A 16,363-nucleotide genomic window follows, 5' to 3' on the forward strand; every position below is an offset into this window, starting at 1 on the left:
ATGAATTAAATGTCGTATTAGTGCTTCAATTTAACTTGTTCCCATGTCCTGCATGATTGTGCTTATATTTGATCTGTAATTATGATAATAAGATAATGATGAAACACTGGAAACGTAATATTACATTCATACATTCAAGTGATAAATACAATAACTAAAAACTACTTACGCATTTAATTTGTCGGACACTTTTTACCAGCCGTCTTTTCTGGTTTGGACCGCTTTTGATGCGTTTCCTTTAGTATATATTAAATCTTTGAACTCATCATACCCCTCTAATAAAAGATCCTGTTCGGATTGCGTGAAATATTGCACCCTGTTTTTTGACATTTTGTGGAAGCCAATAAGAGACTTGCAGGTCAAGTTTTCTAGACTCGATATATAGGGGCTTTTCAAGCAGCGCAGGCGTGTGCAATCATCTTGGATGGATGGATCCAGCTTAACTAACCTACTACACTGCTGCGTTTGAAAAACCGACTTATCCCGGATGAGTTTCACCGGCATTAACTCATCCAAGATGAGGCATCTGATCTCGGATGATTTAAGCGTCGTACGCAAAATACCTCCCTTGGTGCACACGCGTTTTCTGGCTGTGCTGTTGTTTTGGGGGCCTGTCGGGGCCTGACAGACGTGGGGGTGGGCGCTGGAGTGTGGAGAACATCACAGCATCACACTGTACCTGTTTCATTATTTCTGAAAGGAAAAAACATTTCTGTTGCCATCCCAGTTTGAGTGGGCAGCTTTCTTGGGTGTCTCGATGACAGAGGTGGTGGTGAGGGGGGGGGGGCACTTTGTCAGAGTGGTGGGTAAAACGGTCCGCTGGCCTCAGATCCTCACTACTGGTGATTTCTGTATTGTCTGTGAGATTCCTAATGTTTCTGGCTCTGGGTTTCTATGTAATGTTCTATTGTTTGTTAGAGTTTCACCTCATGCATTGTTGTGGTGAGACCCACCTCTACTGTATGCTTATTGGTTGGTCATTGGTCATTTCCTCCAATGGGATATGCATGTTAACTAGCAGAGGTTTCTGTCTCCTTTCTCGTTCTGGTTCCACACCACAGGGGCTCGTGATCGAACGCATTGGCCGGAGACCACTCCTCATCTTTGGCTTCAGCTCCATGGCCGCCTCTTTCAGCCTGCTCACCATTTTCCTCAACCTCCAGGTGAAGGTTTTGTACGCCTTACCTTGTGTCTTGGACTGGTATATAGATGTCTCTCATTCAAAACGTCCACTCAACATGCAAACTGGCCAACAGTCATACCTTATTCAAGGGACACAGTAAAGTAAATTTAGCTTAAGCTGCAGAATATGTATGTATTGTGTGCGAGAAGTTAAATGAGTAACAAATGTGAGATTGACTTATCGAGGGCAAATCATGGCACAGAGGTCTACTGTAGAGGTGGCCATAGGAGATGGACAGCTTGGTTTAAACAGTCTAATGGACTTTATCGTCAGGAGAAAAAAAATAACTGCCTGTTTAAGACTGGCAAACTACAAATTTTGAAAAACAAATTTAAGCTTTCTGGCATCGAAAGGACAACAGACTCCAGGTATAGATAGGGCTGCAGATAAGTTACCACAGAAGCATCAAAGGGCACTGGGAAAAAGCCAAAAACCGTCACTGTGTCTCTCTGTGGCTGATACTGTATGTGGTAAGGAACTGCTTATATCATTGCCATGGGAACATATACACGCCATATCATTCCAACAGGGATCACCCAGAACCTTCCAGAATGTCACTTTTGGCCTGCACACTAGGGCTCTCATTATCGATTATATTAATCATTGAGTAATATGCAGATTAATTTGATAAATAATCATTTATATATATATATATATATATATAATATTTACATTGTGATTGGCGTGAGGCAGGAACCAACCAACCATTGCAAGGTGCACCCTCAGTCACACATATGGTCAGTTCAGGCATCCCAATTCACTTTAAGTTGCATGTTTTTGGACAGTGGAAGGAAACTGGAGAATCCGCTGTAAAGCCGCACACACATACAAGGGGGGCGTGCAAATTCCACACAGCCAAAGTGTGCGATGACAGGGCATATCATCTTAAAATGTTGTCCTCCTCGTCATTTGACTGCGCCATTATGCATATTGTCCTGATGTGTCGCTTGACTGTGTTGTCAGTGTCGTCTTGGTGTGTCATTCTCCTTGCCGTCTGACTGTGCTTTTATGGATGATACAGCAGGACTAAAAGCAACCCAAAGATAAACAACATGTCAAGACAATAAGACAGTCAGACAACATATCAGGATGTCATGCATAAAGATGCATCAAACGACAAGGCATAATATACATCATGGGCTACGTCTACAGAAGTACAAATTAAAGTTGAATTGACAGACAAACGTTTTGTCAGGTGAGCAATCGACAGACAATCTCATTGTCAAAATAGTTTTGTCACAGCTGTAGAGTTCAAAGTTTAATCAAGTAATTGAGACACCATCTTATAAGACAAAGACCGTTTGTGAATGAGGACCCAGCGATGTCCAAGCAGGCTTTCCATCCTGCCGGTGAGTGTGAACCGGACACACTGAACATTACACTGCAAAGTGTGCTTTCTGGTCTGGTGAGAGAGAGCTGGCCATAGCCTGGTTAATAATTTCAATGGGGCCAGCCCATAAACGCACACCCCCTCCAGTCCAAATGAGCGTGAATAATCACTCTGGCTGTAATAAAATGTGGAGGTCCCAGCCCTTCAGCTGGAGGATCTGGTCAGCGTCCTTAGCCCTGATTCCCCTGAGGAGATTAGGGGCCACTGTTCTCATTCCAGCCATTTTAATGACTTGCTGTGGAGTGCAGCTAAGAGTCTCGTCACGTCATTATTATGTGACCATGAACCATGGTACCATATTTTACATCACACAACAGCTTTATTCCATAACTGCCAGAGGATGAGCACAGTATTGTCACGTTATTATCACGTTCAGGCATTTCTAATGTTTCTCTCTCTCCTCTCCCCAATCCACTCTGCTCACTCCCCAATACCCTATCCCCTCTTCCCTATCCCATATACCCTGTCCCCTATCGTCTGTCCTCTATTCCCTATCCCATATTCCCTGTACTCTATACTCTTTCCCCCCTTTCCTATCCCATATTCCCTGTACTCTATACTCTTTCCCCCCTTCCCTATCCCATATTCCCTGTCCCCTATCGTCTGTCCTCTATTCCCTATCCCATATACCCTGTACTCTATACTCTTTCCCCTCTTCCCTATCCCATATACCCTGTCTCCTATCCTCTCTTCTTAATATCCTGTCCCCTCTTCCTTATCCCATATTTCTTGTCCTCTCTCCCTATCCCCTCTCCTCCACCTCCCACCTCAGGCCCGAGTGCCCTGGATGGCATACCTTAGCTTCGGCTGCATCCTGGCCGTCATCGCCTCCTTCTGTTCTGGCCCAGGTAGGTGGCTTTTTGGGGACTCATCTGTCACACAGAAACACCCCCCTCCATTTTACCAAATGTGTTCATCTGACATCATTATCTAAATCACCCTTAACCACCCTGGTCCCTGTTTGGACCCCTTGTATCCCCCTGACCCCCCCGCTGCCTTGTTAGGTATTTATCACACTTGCCCCCCCAGTACAGGTCTGGGCCTTTGACATGTTAGGGTTTAAATGCTTAGCTCAGTACCCCAAACTGCCCTGATTCCCTCATTAATGCCAAAGCTCATCTGTGTTGTCTGACCTGATAATTACCAGTCCACCAATCACCACACCAGGGGGCGATCACCCTGCTGGTGGGGGCTAGTGGGGGCACTCAAACCAGTAGCGGATGTCTCCAGGAGCCAGTCTGGTCCCTGTTAGATGTTAAAATAGCACCACCCTAGTACTGCCGACAAGCCGGCAAACATGACATGCTCCTCATTAATGTTCTCGTCAGGCCCAGTTACCATCATTGCAGGAGAGGGCAGTCACTGGCAGCCTCTATGGGGGGGCAGAGTGACGCAGCTTAGACCCCCACAAGCCAGGGTGGTGTCACTGATGAAGATGAAGATGGTGACAGCTAAGGGTGGCATTTTTCTGTAACTGAAGACTTTAAATGTAGGGGAGGGCGTCTTAGCCCCACCCCCCCCCCCCTAGTCTCAAGGCTTCACCATGGTAACCGAGAGACATTGGCAGAATGCACAAAACCGGGCACCAAAAAGATTAAAAGGATGGGCTTGGACTGCAGAATTGAGTCTAGTGCCACCGTTTGCCAATTAGCTAAATTGTGTAACAACCAGACGCATTATTAAACATCTCAGTCTCCTTACATTTGGAAGTGAGACACAGTTTGTCACAAAACGTTTCTTTGGCCCCCATTAACCTGCCTATAGAAAGATCACAAATGGAAAAAGTCATAAAAACTTGGAAGTGTAAAATGCTTTCTTGACTTGCAGGGCAGAGCTAGGTCAAAATTTAAATACTGTGAATTCAGAAGATGCTGTTCTTCATGTGAGATGTATTTGTTCACTTTTCGTTAAAATTGAAGTTTATGTATCTTCGTTTATTACATATGCTTAGATTTGCATGTGATTCCTGTGTGGGTCATTGTGTCATTGTGTGTGTGTGGGTGGGTCTGTTTTATGCATTTGAAAAGGATGTTGTTCCAGAAAATTCTAGAGCTCCTGTCTAGTCTAAGGGGTTCACGGAGGCTCACGGTAGAAGGTTCGAATTGTTATGTGTGTGTGTGTGTGTGTGTGTGTGTGTGTGAAATTTGCATATTCCCCATGCTGGCATCCGCACACTGAATGAAACTGCTGTCACAGAAAGGGTGGGAACTTCAGCATCTTCGTGCATTTAGTGGAAATTCGAGAGCCCTGAACTCAGTCTTATATGATGATGAGACACCAGTGAACTGAAAGAATGTGGTTGTCACCTGACTTCACCTCAGGATCTCCTGTATTTTACTATAATTCTCCTCATATTGCTCATAAGGTTTGCTTGGCTAGGAAGGGGCATCTATCAAATCTGTACGTGTCGAGGTCATGTCTAATGCAGGGAGATCGGCAGGGGTAGTCAACAGACTGTAACCATCATCTGCAATTTTCAGCACATTCAGACATGACTGTAATTTGTAATTTACCGGGCCTGGTATCCAGGGTTGCCGACTTTTATGCATCTGGTGAGACACGCATGCTTTCAGAGTCTTACGCTCACGCAAGAAATCTTATGGCAAATCTATATTATTCCATTATAAACCTAAAATGAGCTACATCAAAAGTGTTTGCAAACCATACAGACAATTTACAAGGTAAGAAAACTCTCACATACATGTAAATGGGTGTGCAAACTTGTCCCGAATTGAAAATCTCACGCCAGCCAGCCGACTAAAGTCGGCAACTCTGGAGATCGATCTGCACCGTATCACGTTCGGTGGCTGCCTACATGGAACGCAGGCGGTAGCGCTGTGAGGTCGATCCCTGCTGGAATGAACTGGCCGCTTCAGAATAACGAGAGAGACTGAGAAACAATAATAATTATGGCTGAATCCGTTAAGGTGCTGCGTACTGGAATCGGCTGATGATTTACGTAAGCAGGCTTACGAGCTCTATGTTTAGGGCAAAAATAATAAAAAAAACCCATTACTAAATAGCCACCTGGCCTTTCCCTTCCCTGCGATCTCTCTGAAATGGTTTAAATGCCACAAGAGGAGGGGAATGCAAGTGGCAGATTGCCAGCTGGGGGTTGTTTTGGTGCCACACATTTCTGGTATGGCAGTTAACGGCAGTGGTCTGCGTGGCTGAAATGCTTGCAAAGTGACCTCCTACTGTCTGGCCTGCAACAGGGGCACCCCCAAGTGCCATGCTGCCATCCACAAGCATTGTGCAGGGGTGACAAGAGTGTCAGCAGCTGGCAAAGGGGTGTGGGTAGGCCAATGGTCCTGCACAGAAGAAGTGATGGCTCTGGGCAAACCCTTGGCATTACCATGTTTCTTCTTGACCCTGTGCAGGACTAGTCCTGTTGGTCGAAGGATCCGCCGACATGGGGACTGGTGCCTTGCCGATCCACTGTAGGGGGTGTTCTTCTCCTCCAAAGTCCAGATAGAGTATGGCCCCCATGTCCACATCCTGGTCATGTGTGCAGGAAAAATGGGACCAAAGTCCAGGACCCTGATCACTGGGTCAGATGTTACCACCATTTGTACTGTGGAAAAGGCTCATTCAGCTTGGTCACTCCAGATCACCCGGGCAGGCTGTCGCTTCCTCCTGAGATCTGATAAGGGTTTGGCTCTAGAGGAGAAATGGGGAACAAAGCACTGATAATACCCTGCCAACCCTAGGAAAACCTGTACCTGGGTTTTGGTGGTTGGCCAAGGATAATTGCAGGAGGCCTCTATCTTCTTTTCCTGTGCTCAGAAAAGGCCATATCCAATTAGGTAATGGGCCCACACTAAGCCAAGGTGGCGTTTGGCTGGGTTACTGCTCAGGCTGCCCGATTGATGGCCCCCTAGACCTTCTGGGACCTTTACCTTAGCTAACTGTTCCCTCAAATTTTGCCACTTTGTTCAGCCTCTGCGATTCATTGCAGAACCATAAAGACCTGTCAGACTTTGATAGCATCACTAGTGAACTGTGCTTGGAGCTTTTCAACTCTTCAGTCACCTCAAGCTCTAGAAATGTTTCGATTATAGCCCCTTGGGCCTCTGGATGGGGTAAGGCCATCGGTGCACCATCACTCCAGGTGGAATCTCGATATGATGATGGACCACTGTGGTGCAACCTGCCGTTGTGGAGGACACATCAGTTACCCTGCCTTTTACAGTCTCCTAATTACTAAGTAATTACCCAAAAAATATATGGTAAATTATAGTATACTATTAGTTAATTACCACAGGTAATAAGTGGGTAAATGCAGAGAAACTACAGCTGAAATACTAAGAAAAATCTCCACTATTATCCTTGGCAATACCATGAAAACAAACCAGGCTTCCTTTTACAGTACATTTTCAGTTTACTTACTGAGTAAATTGTCATGTTCTCCTTAGTAATGTTGCATTAAATACATGATGTACATGGTACTTACTGAGTAAATTATAAAAACATCTACTAGAATGTACCCAATATTTAAGAAGATGTACTACGACACTAGAGGAAAACAGTCCCGGGTTGTTACCAGGTAAGCATGAGCTCAAATTTAATAAACCCTTTATAAGCTGGTTTATCCATGGACAATATCTGAAAGTAATGTATTGGAAAGTACTATCGATTTTTGCATAATTAAAGTTGTTATAAACATAAACCTTGAATAACTACAATTGTAACTTGAATTGGTGAGTAACAGAGGAGGTGTTTCTAAGAATTGGTTGCCTACTTTCCCAGGCGGTACACAGTTATATCTAAGTTATCACCAACCTAAACCAGTCACAACTCCACAGTACTTAATTGCGATAAAGGATAATAGTGGTGATTTTTTTTTTAGTATTTCAGCTGTAGTTTCTTTGTATTTACCTTACCTGTGGTAATTTACCATATACTGTATATTTGCTGGGTAATTACTTGGTAATTAGGGGACTGTAAAAAGAAGGGTTACCAATACTCTATATATACTGGCCCCTCAGCTCCCAAAGATCTTGCTCCTGGGTTGCTGAGAGGTCTGGCTCCAGGTGGAGATCCTCCTGTGTAAAGTTAGGGCAGACAGGGGCAGGTCGAAATGGAAGCATGTACAGTACTCCTTTTGGCACATGCCTGGTTGATGCACTTGGTGGTTCACAGAGCCAACCTTTTCCACCACCATGTTCAGACCCTAACACTTGGCGAGGAACCTGCATGATGATGTGGGGAGGAGCACCTTGTCACTCCAGGGCTCCTGAATGATGAGCATCACCTACTCGTTCCTTCCTCTCATTACCCACATATGGACCACCACAGATTAGAATGGGGATGATTGTTGTTCTCAGGTCTCATGCGCTACAGCTCTGGAAAAAAATGAGACCACAGCAATATTTTCAGTTTCTCTAATTGCTCAATTTATGGGTATGCACCTGTGTAAAATATACATTTTTTTGCAAACTGCAGCCTGACTCTACTCTGCAACTCATTGATGAAGGGCATCTTCCTTGCTTTAGGGGTCTTCAGTCCTGCTTCTAGGAGCCTGTTATGAATTGCACTAGCAGTGCACTTCACTCCACTTAATGTTTCCCATTCTTTTTGAAGGTCACTTGAGAACATCCTTCGATTTATAAGGCACTGGCAGATAAGTTGATGGTCATCTCTGGCATTAGAGAGTTGCTTCTGCCCTCACCATCAGCAGAACAGTGACAGGTGGGGCTGGACATGATGGTTGGCTTGTCGCTAAGATGAATGAATATTACGTGTTACATGATTTTGACAGTCATGAAGACCCTCTTAAGGACGCTTAGTCAGCGGGCCCCTTATGTTATACCATGAGCAAAAAGTCTTAGATTAATTTTTGATGCAGAAGTTTGATAGATGAATCAATTCAGTGGTTAAAGGAAGCTATTTTTAGTTGAAGAGGGTAGTGAAGGTTAAGCTTTTCTTCTATTTATGATCTTGAGAAACTTATTCATGCTTTTAGTTCTTTGCACATATACTATTGTAATGCATTTTATGTAGGAGTTAGTCAGGCAGCGCTGTCCTGTTTCCAGCTTGTACAGAATGCTGCTGCATGATTATTGAACACAAAGAAAAGAGATCATATCACACCAGTTCTAGCTTCATTACATTGGCTTCCAGCAAATTTTAGAGTCCAGTGCAGGTGGTAGTGTTCGCATGCGTCAGTTGGGAGAATTTTGTACAACCCAGCCAAGGTGTGTGCAGTATTATGGTCGCATGTGCTGTGCTCCATAACGTGGCACAGCAGAACAACCTGCCAACCCCTTACATCATTGATGTGCAGCCAGATGACTCTAATTTACAGCCTAATGCACATAAGGGTTGGTTTGTACTTGACACTTGAAATGTGTACGCTTACAGTTGCTACTCAAGCAGTGTTGCTGCTCATACTTGTGCGCGTAGTTTACATCAATTTAGAGGATTAAAAGTTATGTCCACCAGAGGGCAGTGCAATAAAACCATCTTGGTTAGCTCCTTTGTTTCCAGTCTTACTTGTTTGTCCTAGGTTGTGACATAAAATGTTGTACAATCATTGCCACCACAAGCCGCCAAAGATAAACATCAGTGATGTTTATCGTATTTGCAAGAAGATGATCAAAGCACCATATCACTTTACTACCTTATGTCGAATGTTGTATTATGTGTTATATCTCGTAATAGTTATTGTTTTGTACTTAGGTTTATGGCTGTAAGATACTGGAGGGAAAAAATAAATTTTTGCAAAGTGTTTTTTTTTTTGCAATAAATATTGCAATATTTAAAAGCAAAAAAGGAGTTATAAATACATACATTTCTCGCAAACTCATCTACGAGTGATTTAAGCAGCAAGAATGAGGATGATTATGACTGGCTTGGAGAGCTTATGCAAAAGAAGGGGCAGTAAACTTTTAGAAAAAAAAAACGTGTTAGATAATCTTGAAAATGGAACAATTATTAAAATTGCAAAGCTTGATAAGTTTTGTTCCCTATAACAGAATGTAAATGGTCTAGCAAAACATAAACTCCATGCTGTCAGCAAATTTTATCAGTAAGATTTTTGAATACCAGAACTGCATTGAAAAATAATGTTGCTTATGTAAATACCTTATACAGCCATATGATGTCCACACAGTATGAAGGTATGACGAAACCTGATTTCAACCCTGCTGACTATATAGGTTCTTGCGATGTAAAAATTGCATGTGAATAACTTACACTGTTGATATTAATATTGCACATCACCCAGCCCTACTTAGTATTTTTTTGTACAGTATTGTTGCACAGTCTTGTTAATTGTCTGTAGACTGTGGAGAAGGCGTGTGACACTGCTTTCTTAGCTCAGATTGAACTGGGAAACAGAAGAAACTTAAGCTGCCATTCAATTATGTAAATTTATATTTTGAAGATGCTTCTTTAATACCAACTGTACTGTATATAAACATATAGTCACATGAAAAAGTTGACCATACTAGCCACAAAATGTTTTGTGGTACTGCATCTCGTATATGCATAATATTCATTTGATGGCTGCACAAACAACGTGTGAAATGAATGCAGGATATGCGCAGTTGCCATGATGCGTAAACAAACTCGTCGCGACCACAGAGTATAAATGCCCCCAAATGAGCACAATGCTCTTTCAGCTGTGTCACTATGTGTGCACGTGATGTGTCTCTTGTGAAGAACAAGATCAGAGATATCTTTTAGCAAGTTTCTTTAATGAAACCCAAATGTCACGCAGTATGCATTTGCTTTCACTGAGCTTCCCCTGCCGCCTCTCAGATCACGGTTATCATCCCCCTGCTTGGGGCTGATGGAACAGATGCATGCAGATGCATGCAGACCTACTCAGCCAGTCCTGCTTCATTTTCCACAACCATCGCTGGGGGAAAGGGTTATTTTACGATGATCATTAAATTATCTACGCATTATTTTTGTTAATGTATGGAAATTTGCATCTTTCATTAAGGAAAGAAATACTTTTACCTTTTTATTAATACTTCTTTGTGCAGTTGTTTGGCCTTCCGCATCAGTGTCCCACATATGCTCCAGCGCAGCCCCTGTCATCGATGCCATCCACACGTCACACTCTGAGGGCGAAGCTGTACTTCTGCTCCTACAGGTTGCAGTTCGTGCAGCAATTCGCTTCTTTGCCGCCTCGTTCTGAGCTCAGGTGTCTTGCGTCTTGTTGAGCTGCCAGCATTAGCTATTACGGTGACTTGTTGCTGCACAGAACACTTCTTATTAAATGTGTGATGCCTTTGGCTAGTCCCCCCAAATAGAACACCTTTCTGTACCTCTGCCTCCGAGAGCAAGACGTCTACCTCACATTCGTCAAAATTCTCTTTTTTTCTCTCCTTTCCTTTGTCACTGTACCTTGCATGCAGAACTGTTTGATCTGCATATTATATTAGCAGACAGACAATTTGCATTGACTATGCCTAATTGAGGTTGGTGACTGGGTGTGGTCTCAGGTTTGTGTATGTAGGTTCTTTGCCAAGATCATTCTGATTTATCACCAGGAAATTGCCTGCACATATGTGTACAACGTGCATATGTATTTTTTCACAGTGAAATTTATAAAATTTAAATTTGATAAACGACTCCCCAGACGTTTAATTGGGCTGCTATTGTACAGTGCAGCCAAAGGAGTGTGTCTATCACTTCGGTTAGTCAGCGTGGGTAGAGAAATACTGGCAGAGAATTGTTTGCCAGCCATTCATCGCTGGTTCATTTCATCGCTGCATGTTTCTTGTTTGAGAATCAGCAGTGGCAGCTGAGATCCCTTTAGAGTGATCTTCTTCTGTCTGACCTGCAACACTTATGATTTAGGGGGTCTTTCTAAAATTTCCTAAAAATGCTTTCCTAAATTTGTGATGTTAGGGGGAGTTTGTGCCTTTAGCAGGGCTGTTGTCTTGCCAGACCTGAAGTTTGTAGTGGTGGAAAATGAAATTTTGTAGCAGGTAAACTAAAATGCTGCGTAGTTTGTACTACCCCGAACCAGAGTGCCTTGTGAAAATACTTCAGTGTTTGGGGTTTCATAGCTGAGTATGCTGTAATGTATAGGAATAAGCCAGATGTAATGTGGACAGTGGCATTTAGGAAAATGTGATGGAAATCATCTGATTGGGGAACCAGACCAGAAGGGTGCAGTCTAGTTTCCTGAGGTCCTAGAACTGGGGCTGTCAGGGTCAGCACCTGTCTGTCCTAGCCTTTCGTGTGTGTCCCCCCTCTCCCTCCGGCCCCCCCCCCCCCCCTCCCTTTGACCAGCAGGTATTGTTGGCCATCCTGTCCTCCCTGTTGTGAGTGTTTCCCCAGCTCCCCACTGAGCACCTATAAGCCCTGTAGTCGTGAGTTTTGTTTTCATTAGATATTGTTCTCTGGTGTTTCTTTAGTATTAGTTTTCTTGTACTAGGTTTTTCCCTGCTTGTGTTCTGCTTTGTTCCTTTCTGGTTCGGTTTAATTATCCTTGTGTTCTGTTCCTAGTGTTTTATTCCCAGTTAATGTTTTCTAGTTTTTGGTATTTGTTAAGCTGTCTAGTTTCTGTGTTTATTATTTCCACCTGTTGCCAGTTTCCTTGTGCCGGCCCTTGTTGATTGTTCTCACCTGTCCTGCATTGTCTTGTTAACCCTCTGTATTTAAGTACCCGATCCTGCTCTGTTCCCCAGTGGAGTCATTGTCTTCATGATTCCCTGATGTTGATTATTCCGATGTGTTCTATGTTTGTTTTCCTGCTTGTTCTCTATGTTACCAGTTTCCCCCTTGTAGGTCTTTTTGGTTCTGTTAGTTTACTTCATACCCCTTTTTAGTTTTGACCCCTTATTTTGTTTGTAGTGTTTCCAGTGTTATCAGTTTCTGTAATAAAACCCCTGTTGTCTTGTGGAGCCATAAGTGGTTCATTGCCTTCCTTTGCTGCCTGTACCATGCCCCCAGTCCGTGATGGAACCCCCCCCCCCCCCCGAGTTCCTGAGAGGGGCATGGGATTTAGTCTTTATGATATGCAGTTTAGACCTTATAAAACCACAAATAGTTGTTTCAGGTGACATCAGTTAACACTGATGAAGTCCCATGAAAAGCAGTGCATCATCATGCAAAGTCTGTATCACTAGGGCTCAAAAGGCTAATGAGGCTAATTTATTGTCCAGCCTATACTTCAGGAGTATTGCAAATCGGACATTTTCAATGGTTTTTGTTTACAGTGTGAAAAAGCTTCAACAAATCTTGTGTCAGAACGCCAAGCTTTTGCTGTACATCTAGGTGTATGACTCATTCTGGCACCTTCTAAATCTCATCTCGTACGATCTCATGCCGGCCTGACCATGACAGGCATGAATCTGCCCACGTCAGATGTGTTTGTTTTCCCACCGATGGGCTTGTGTGGCACCCCGCCAAAACTCGGGCTCTCCCTGTGGATGCCAGTGGAGATCCGTGGGCCGTGAGACCACGTCATGTCTACGCGCTAAAGGGGTCTTTGAGCTGGGAATGACCACATGGCAGAGCTGTAATGATGCCCTGTCACATGGAGAACCTTCCCAGCATGGCAGTTAAATACAGGACTAACCTGAGAACTCTATATCACTGTCCCTTCTATATTCATGGGGCTGGGGGTGCTGTGCGTTGCACAGAACATGCTTGTTTTCACAGTAAAAACAGGCAACAGAGATCTGGGAGGTATGATGGCCAACATCAAGGGTGTGCTTGAAGATGCTGTCAGACAGGAAGTGTCTGTGGGAAAGGAGTCTTTAGAGATTGATATGACTGGGGTCATGCTGCATGGTGGACTTTTGCTGTTTATTGGTACATGGAAGTTCAGAGTTAGTAACATGGCACTAATGCTGGCTGAGTAAATGGTATTGGACAGTAAGGAAACAAACTGCACCTTCTGTCTTCAGCATCTTTTTCAGCGTTTGCTCCTGCAAAGCCAGTACCAGGCCTCCTGCCTGCCATAGGCCCAGCTCCCTAATCAGACAGCCCCTCAAATAACTCTACAAGCTGTGAGAAACTCCCCATGTGTAAACAGGTCTGGATCCCTCTCCAGGTACCTGGCCTTTCTTTTAAATGAGTGACACTGACTGTGAGGTTACTCATGTTGATGATTGTATTGAAATCCTTCAATTTTTCGATGTCTCTGAGTTCTCTCAGTAGGGAAATATTTATTCATAAAGTCAAAATGTCAGTCAGTCTGCCATGCCCCTCGCTGACCTTTCCCAGATCAGCCACCCCTGGGCCCCTCCTTTCAACTGGTTGAAATAATAAGGTGTTTCAGCACTTTCTCACAGAAGTCTCCTGGTGGCTTTGACAGCTGATAGATTTGACGGTATTTTGATTACCCTGATTTGTTATTGCTCTGCAGTGTGGACCCAGGGTGGACCGCTGCCTTTCTTCTGCCTGCAATGGGCTCTAATCCTCCCATGACCCTGTACTGCAGAAGCAGTGGGAAAAAAGATGACTTGTTATTCTGAAATGAGCTGCTCTTTGTGACAGAATGACACAGGGGATTCAGCGGTCTTTAGCGATTTATATGTTCTTTAACTGAAGGATCGGTTTGAACAAGGCTGGCTTGTTAGCAGGTCAACCAGATTAGCAGAGAGATGTTCCAGAAGTTTCTATTCAGAGACACCTCGATTTACACCAAACTCATATGTGCCGGGGGGATCATTCACACCATCACCCGGATTTCCTTTCATTTGGGTCACAGGTGGTTGTGAGGTCAGGTCTCGGTGATTAAAACTCAGCATCGGGGTGCCCTCAAACAGCTGTATTGGTAGGGGGCCTTAAATTGTCACAGCTTGAGGAGCGTGGCCTCCTGACATCGCTTACTACTGAGAGTGGCTGGAAGCAGAGCAGCCCCTACAAGCTGGAAGGAAGCCCCTGAAGTCAGGGCTATGATCATTAAAACTTACTGGCAGATCCCCAGCCGAGTGCAGTCTGTCTGTAGGGCCATTGTAGCCGTCAGTTTGCTCGTGAACCCCCCCTTCCCACTGTACGCTGTTCTGCTCCTGTTAACAATGCCTTTTAATAGCCTCCCAATTCTGTTCAGACCCCCTGATTCCTGCCATCCAAGAGTCTCGCAGCTATTTGGGGTAACATGCTCTATTGTAATTTTATCCCCCCTCCCGCCCCTATATAATCCCAAAACTAATTTCTCAGCAGGAAATAAATGGATGAGGCCAGATCAGGGTCCCGCAGATGCCCCGCTCGTCCGGGGAGGATTATGCCACATGTAATGAGGGCGTCCAGCGGCGGGGATACGCTCTTGATATGGTCTCCCGCACTGCTGTGCTTGGAAAGTCGGATTACGAACTGCAGGAAGCGATATGATTGGATTGGGGGTGTGACCCTCTGCTTCATCTGACATCCTCTGAATGAATGAGGAGGCGGCAGTGTGATAACTCCGGTGGTGAGCCCCTGCTCTTGGGGGGGGCTGATCACGGGTCAGCTCGGAAAGCCCTAACACAGAAAGAGTACATGGGTTGGCCTTGTGAAATTCAAAATTCGCTAATCCTTTTTGAATTTTTTTTCGATATTTCAACGAGTCCACAGAAAATGATTTTCGAACCTTTTAAAATAAAGATGGCAGTTATTTATTCAGGATAAAAGGCATAAAACTGCCTTTGATGACCCAGGCTGTGCCTCTTCTCAGCCAGGCCTCCTGTTTCTTCCTTGAAGAGCGGGATGTCCTCTCTGTGATCTGACGGCCAATGGGTCAGGATTTTACGGTGTATCTCCAGCGCAAACATTAAGTTACCCCTTCCTGTACAAAAAATAAGCCAAGATATTGTAAGAAAGAACATCTGTAATTTCAAAGCGTCTAGCAGGTTTATAAATCTGAATGATGCTTTAAAAATAACAGCAAATGCACAATTAATACAAATGATGTAATGGGAGATAAAGATGCCTGGCAGAGTTTGTTTCACATAACACCCCAAATGTTAAATCAGATTACAAAGTACAGGTGCAATTGTTAGCGATATAATCACAATATAACCGAGGTTAATATCTCCCAAATCCATATGATTAATATTACCCCCCCCCCCCCCCCCATCCTGCGCCTGGTAAAACACTGCGATGGAGTACAGATACAAGTTCAGGTTCTGTTGTGAGAATCCTGCTACTCTCTTGTGTGCACTGACACAAGGGGGCGCAGTGGTTAGGCAGTGAGGTAAGGAAGGTTCCCAGTGGGGATCTGTTAAGCAGTGATTTTATCAGCATATAATATAATCTGATTAATAGTTTAGTATTATCTACAGTTTGTCAGTTTGGATGAAGGCGTCCCTCCATACGGGGTGTATTTTGCCACATGTTCAGCAAACCGCTAACAGCTTCAGCCTTCATGAAGGAGGCCTTCATCCCCCACAGCCTGTTGCTAGCTTTGCTTAGCATCCAATAGGGCTGGATCAGTAATCGCCTCAGACCCTCTGCTCTCCCCAGCAGATGGAGGCCTTACTTTCCTCTGTACCCTTCCAGTGTCCCAGGTTCCTGGGTGCTGCACTGCCTGCTGGCTTGTGTAATGGGTGCAATCCGAGCTTCTGTGCTGCCAGTTATCGTATGTCCTTCCCTGTCTGTTACATGAGACCAAGCCTCAGAGGCCAGTCGTAACCCGCTGGTAGTTTCCTTGCAGTCCTTCAGCTGTGTCGTGTCTGCTGTGTCCCCCTCATATGTCCCGGTGGCCCTTTGCATGAAGGTTGTGACCTAGGTGGCTGGGCAGGGACAGGGTGAACACATGAATAATGCAGAAATAAAACATAGAATCCAGTGGGAAATTGGCAGAAATAAATGGACAGAAAAGACATAAACAAAATGAAGTG

The 16,363-nt window shown here is 44.3% G+C and overlaps 1 protein-coding gene across 12 annotated transcripts in view; it reads left to right on the forward strand.

The window, feature by feature from the left end:
- Positions 1-16,363, forward strand: part of slc2a9l2 (solute carrier family 2 member 9, like 2) — a 130,542-nt gene that overhangs the window by 79,618 nt on the left and 34,561 nt on the right. For all 12 annotated transcript variants that reach the window (XR_011994009.1, XM_072718536.1, XM_072718539.1 and 9 more), the window contains 2 exons: positions 1,062-1,163; positions 3,346-3,421. Coding sequence is in view for 11 of the 12 variants with exons in the window: in XM_072718536.1 (XP_072574637.1) it covers positions 1,062-1,163; positions 3,346-3,421 (178 nt within the window). In the remaining variant the exon portion in view is untranslated. The remainder of the gene's footprint in view (positions 1-1,061; positions 1,164-3,345; positions 3,422-16,363) is intronic.

Source organism: Paramormyrops kingsleyae, chromosome 12 (assembly GCF_048594095.1).
Source record: "Paramormyrops kingsleyae isolate MSU_618 chromosome 12, PKINGS_0.4, whole genome shotgun sequence".
Classification (NCBI taxonomy): domain Eukaryota; kingdom Metazoa; phylum Chordata; class Actinopteri; order Osteoglossiformes; family Mormyridae; genus Paramormyrops; species Paramormyrops kingsleyae.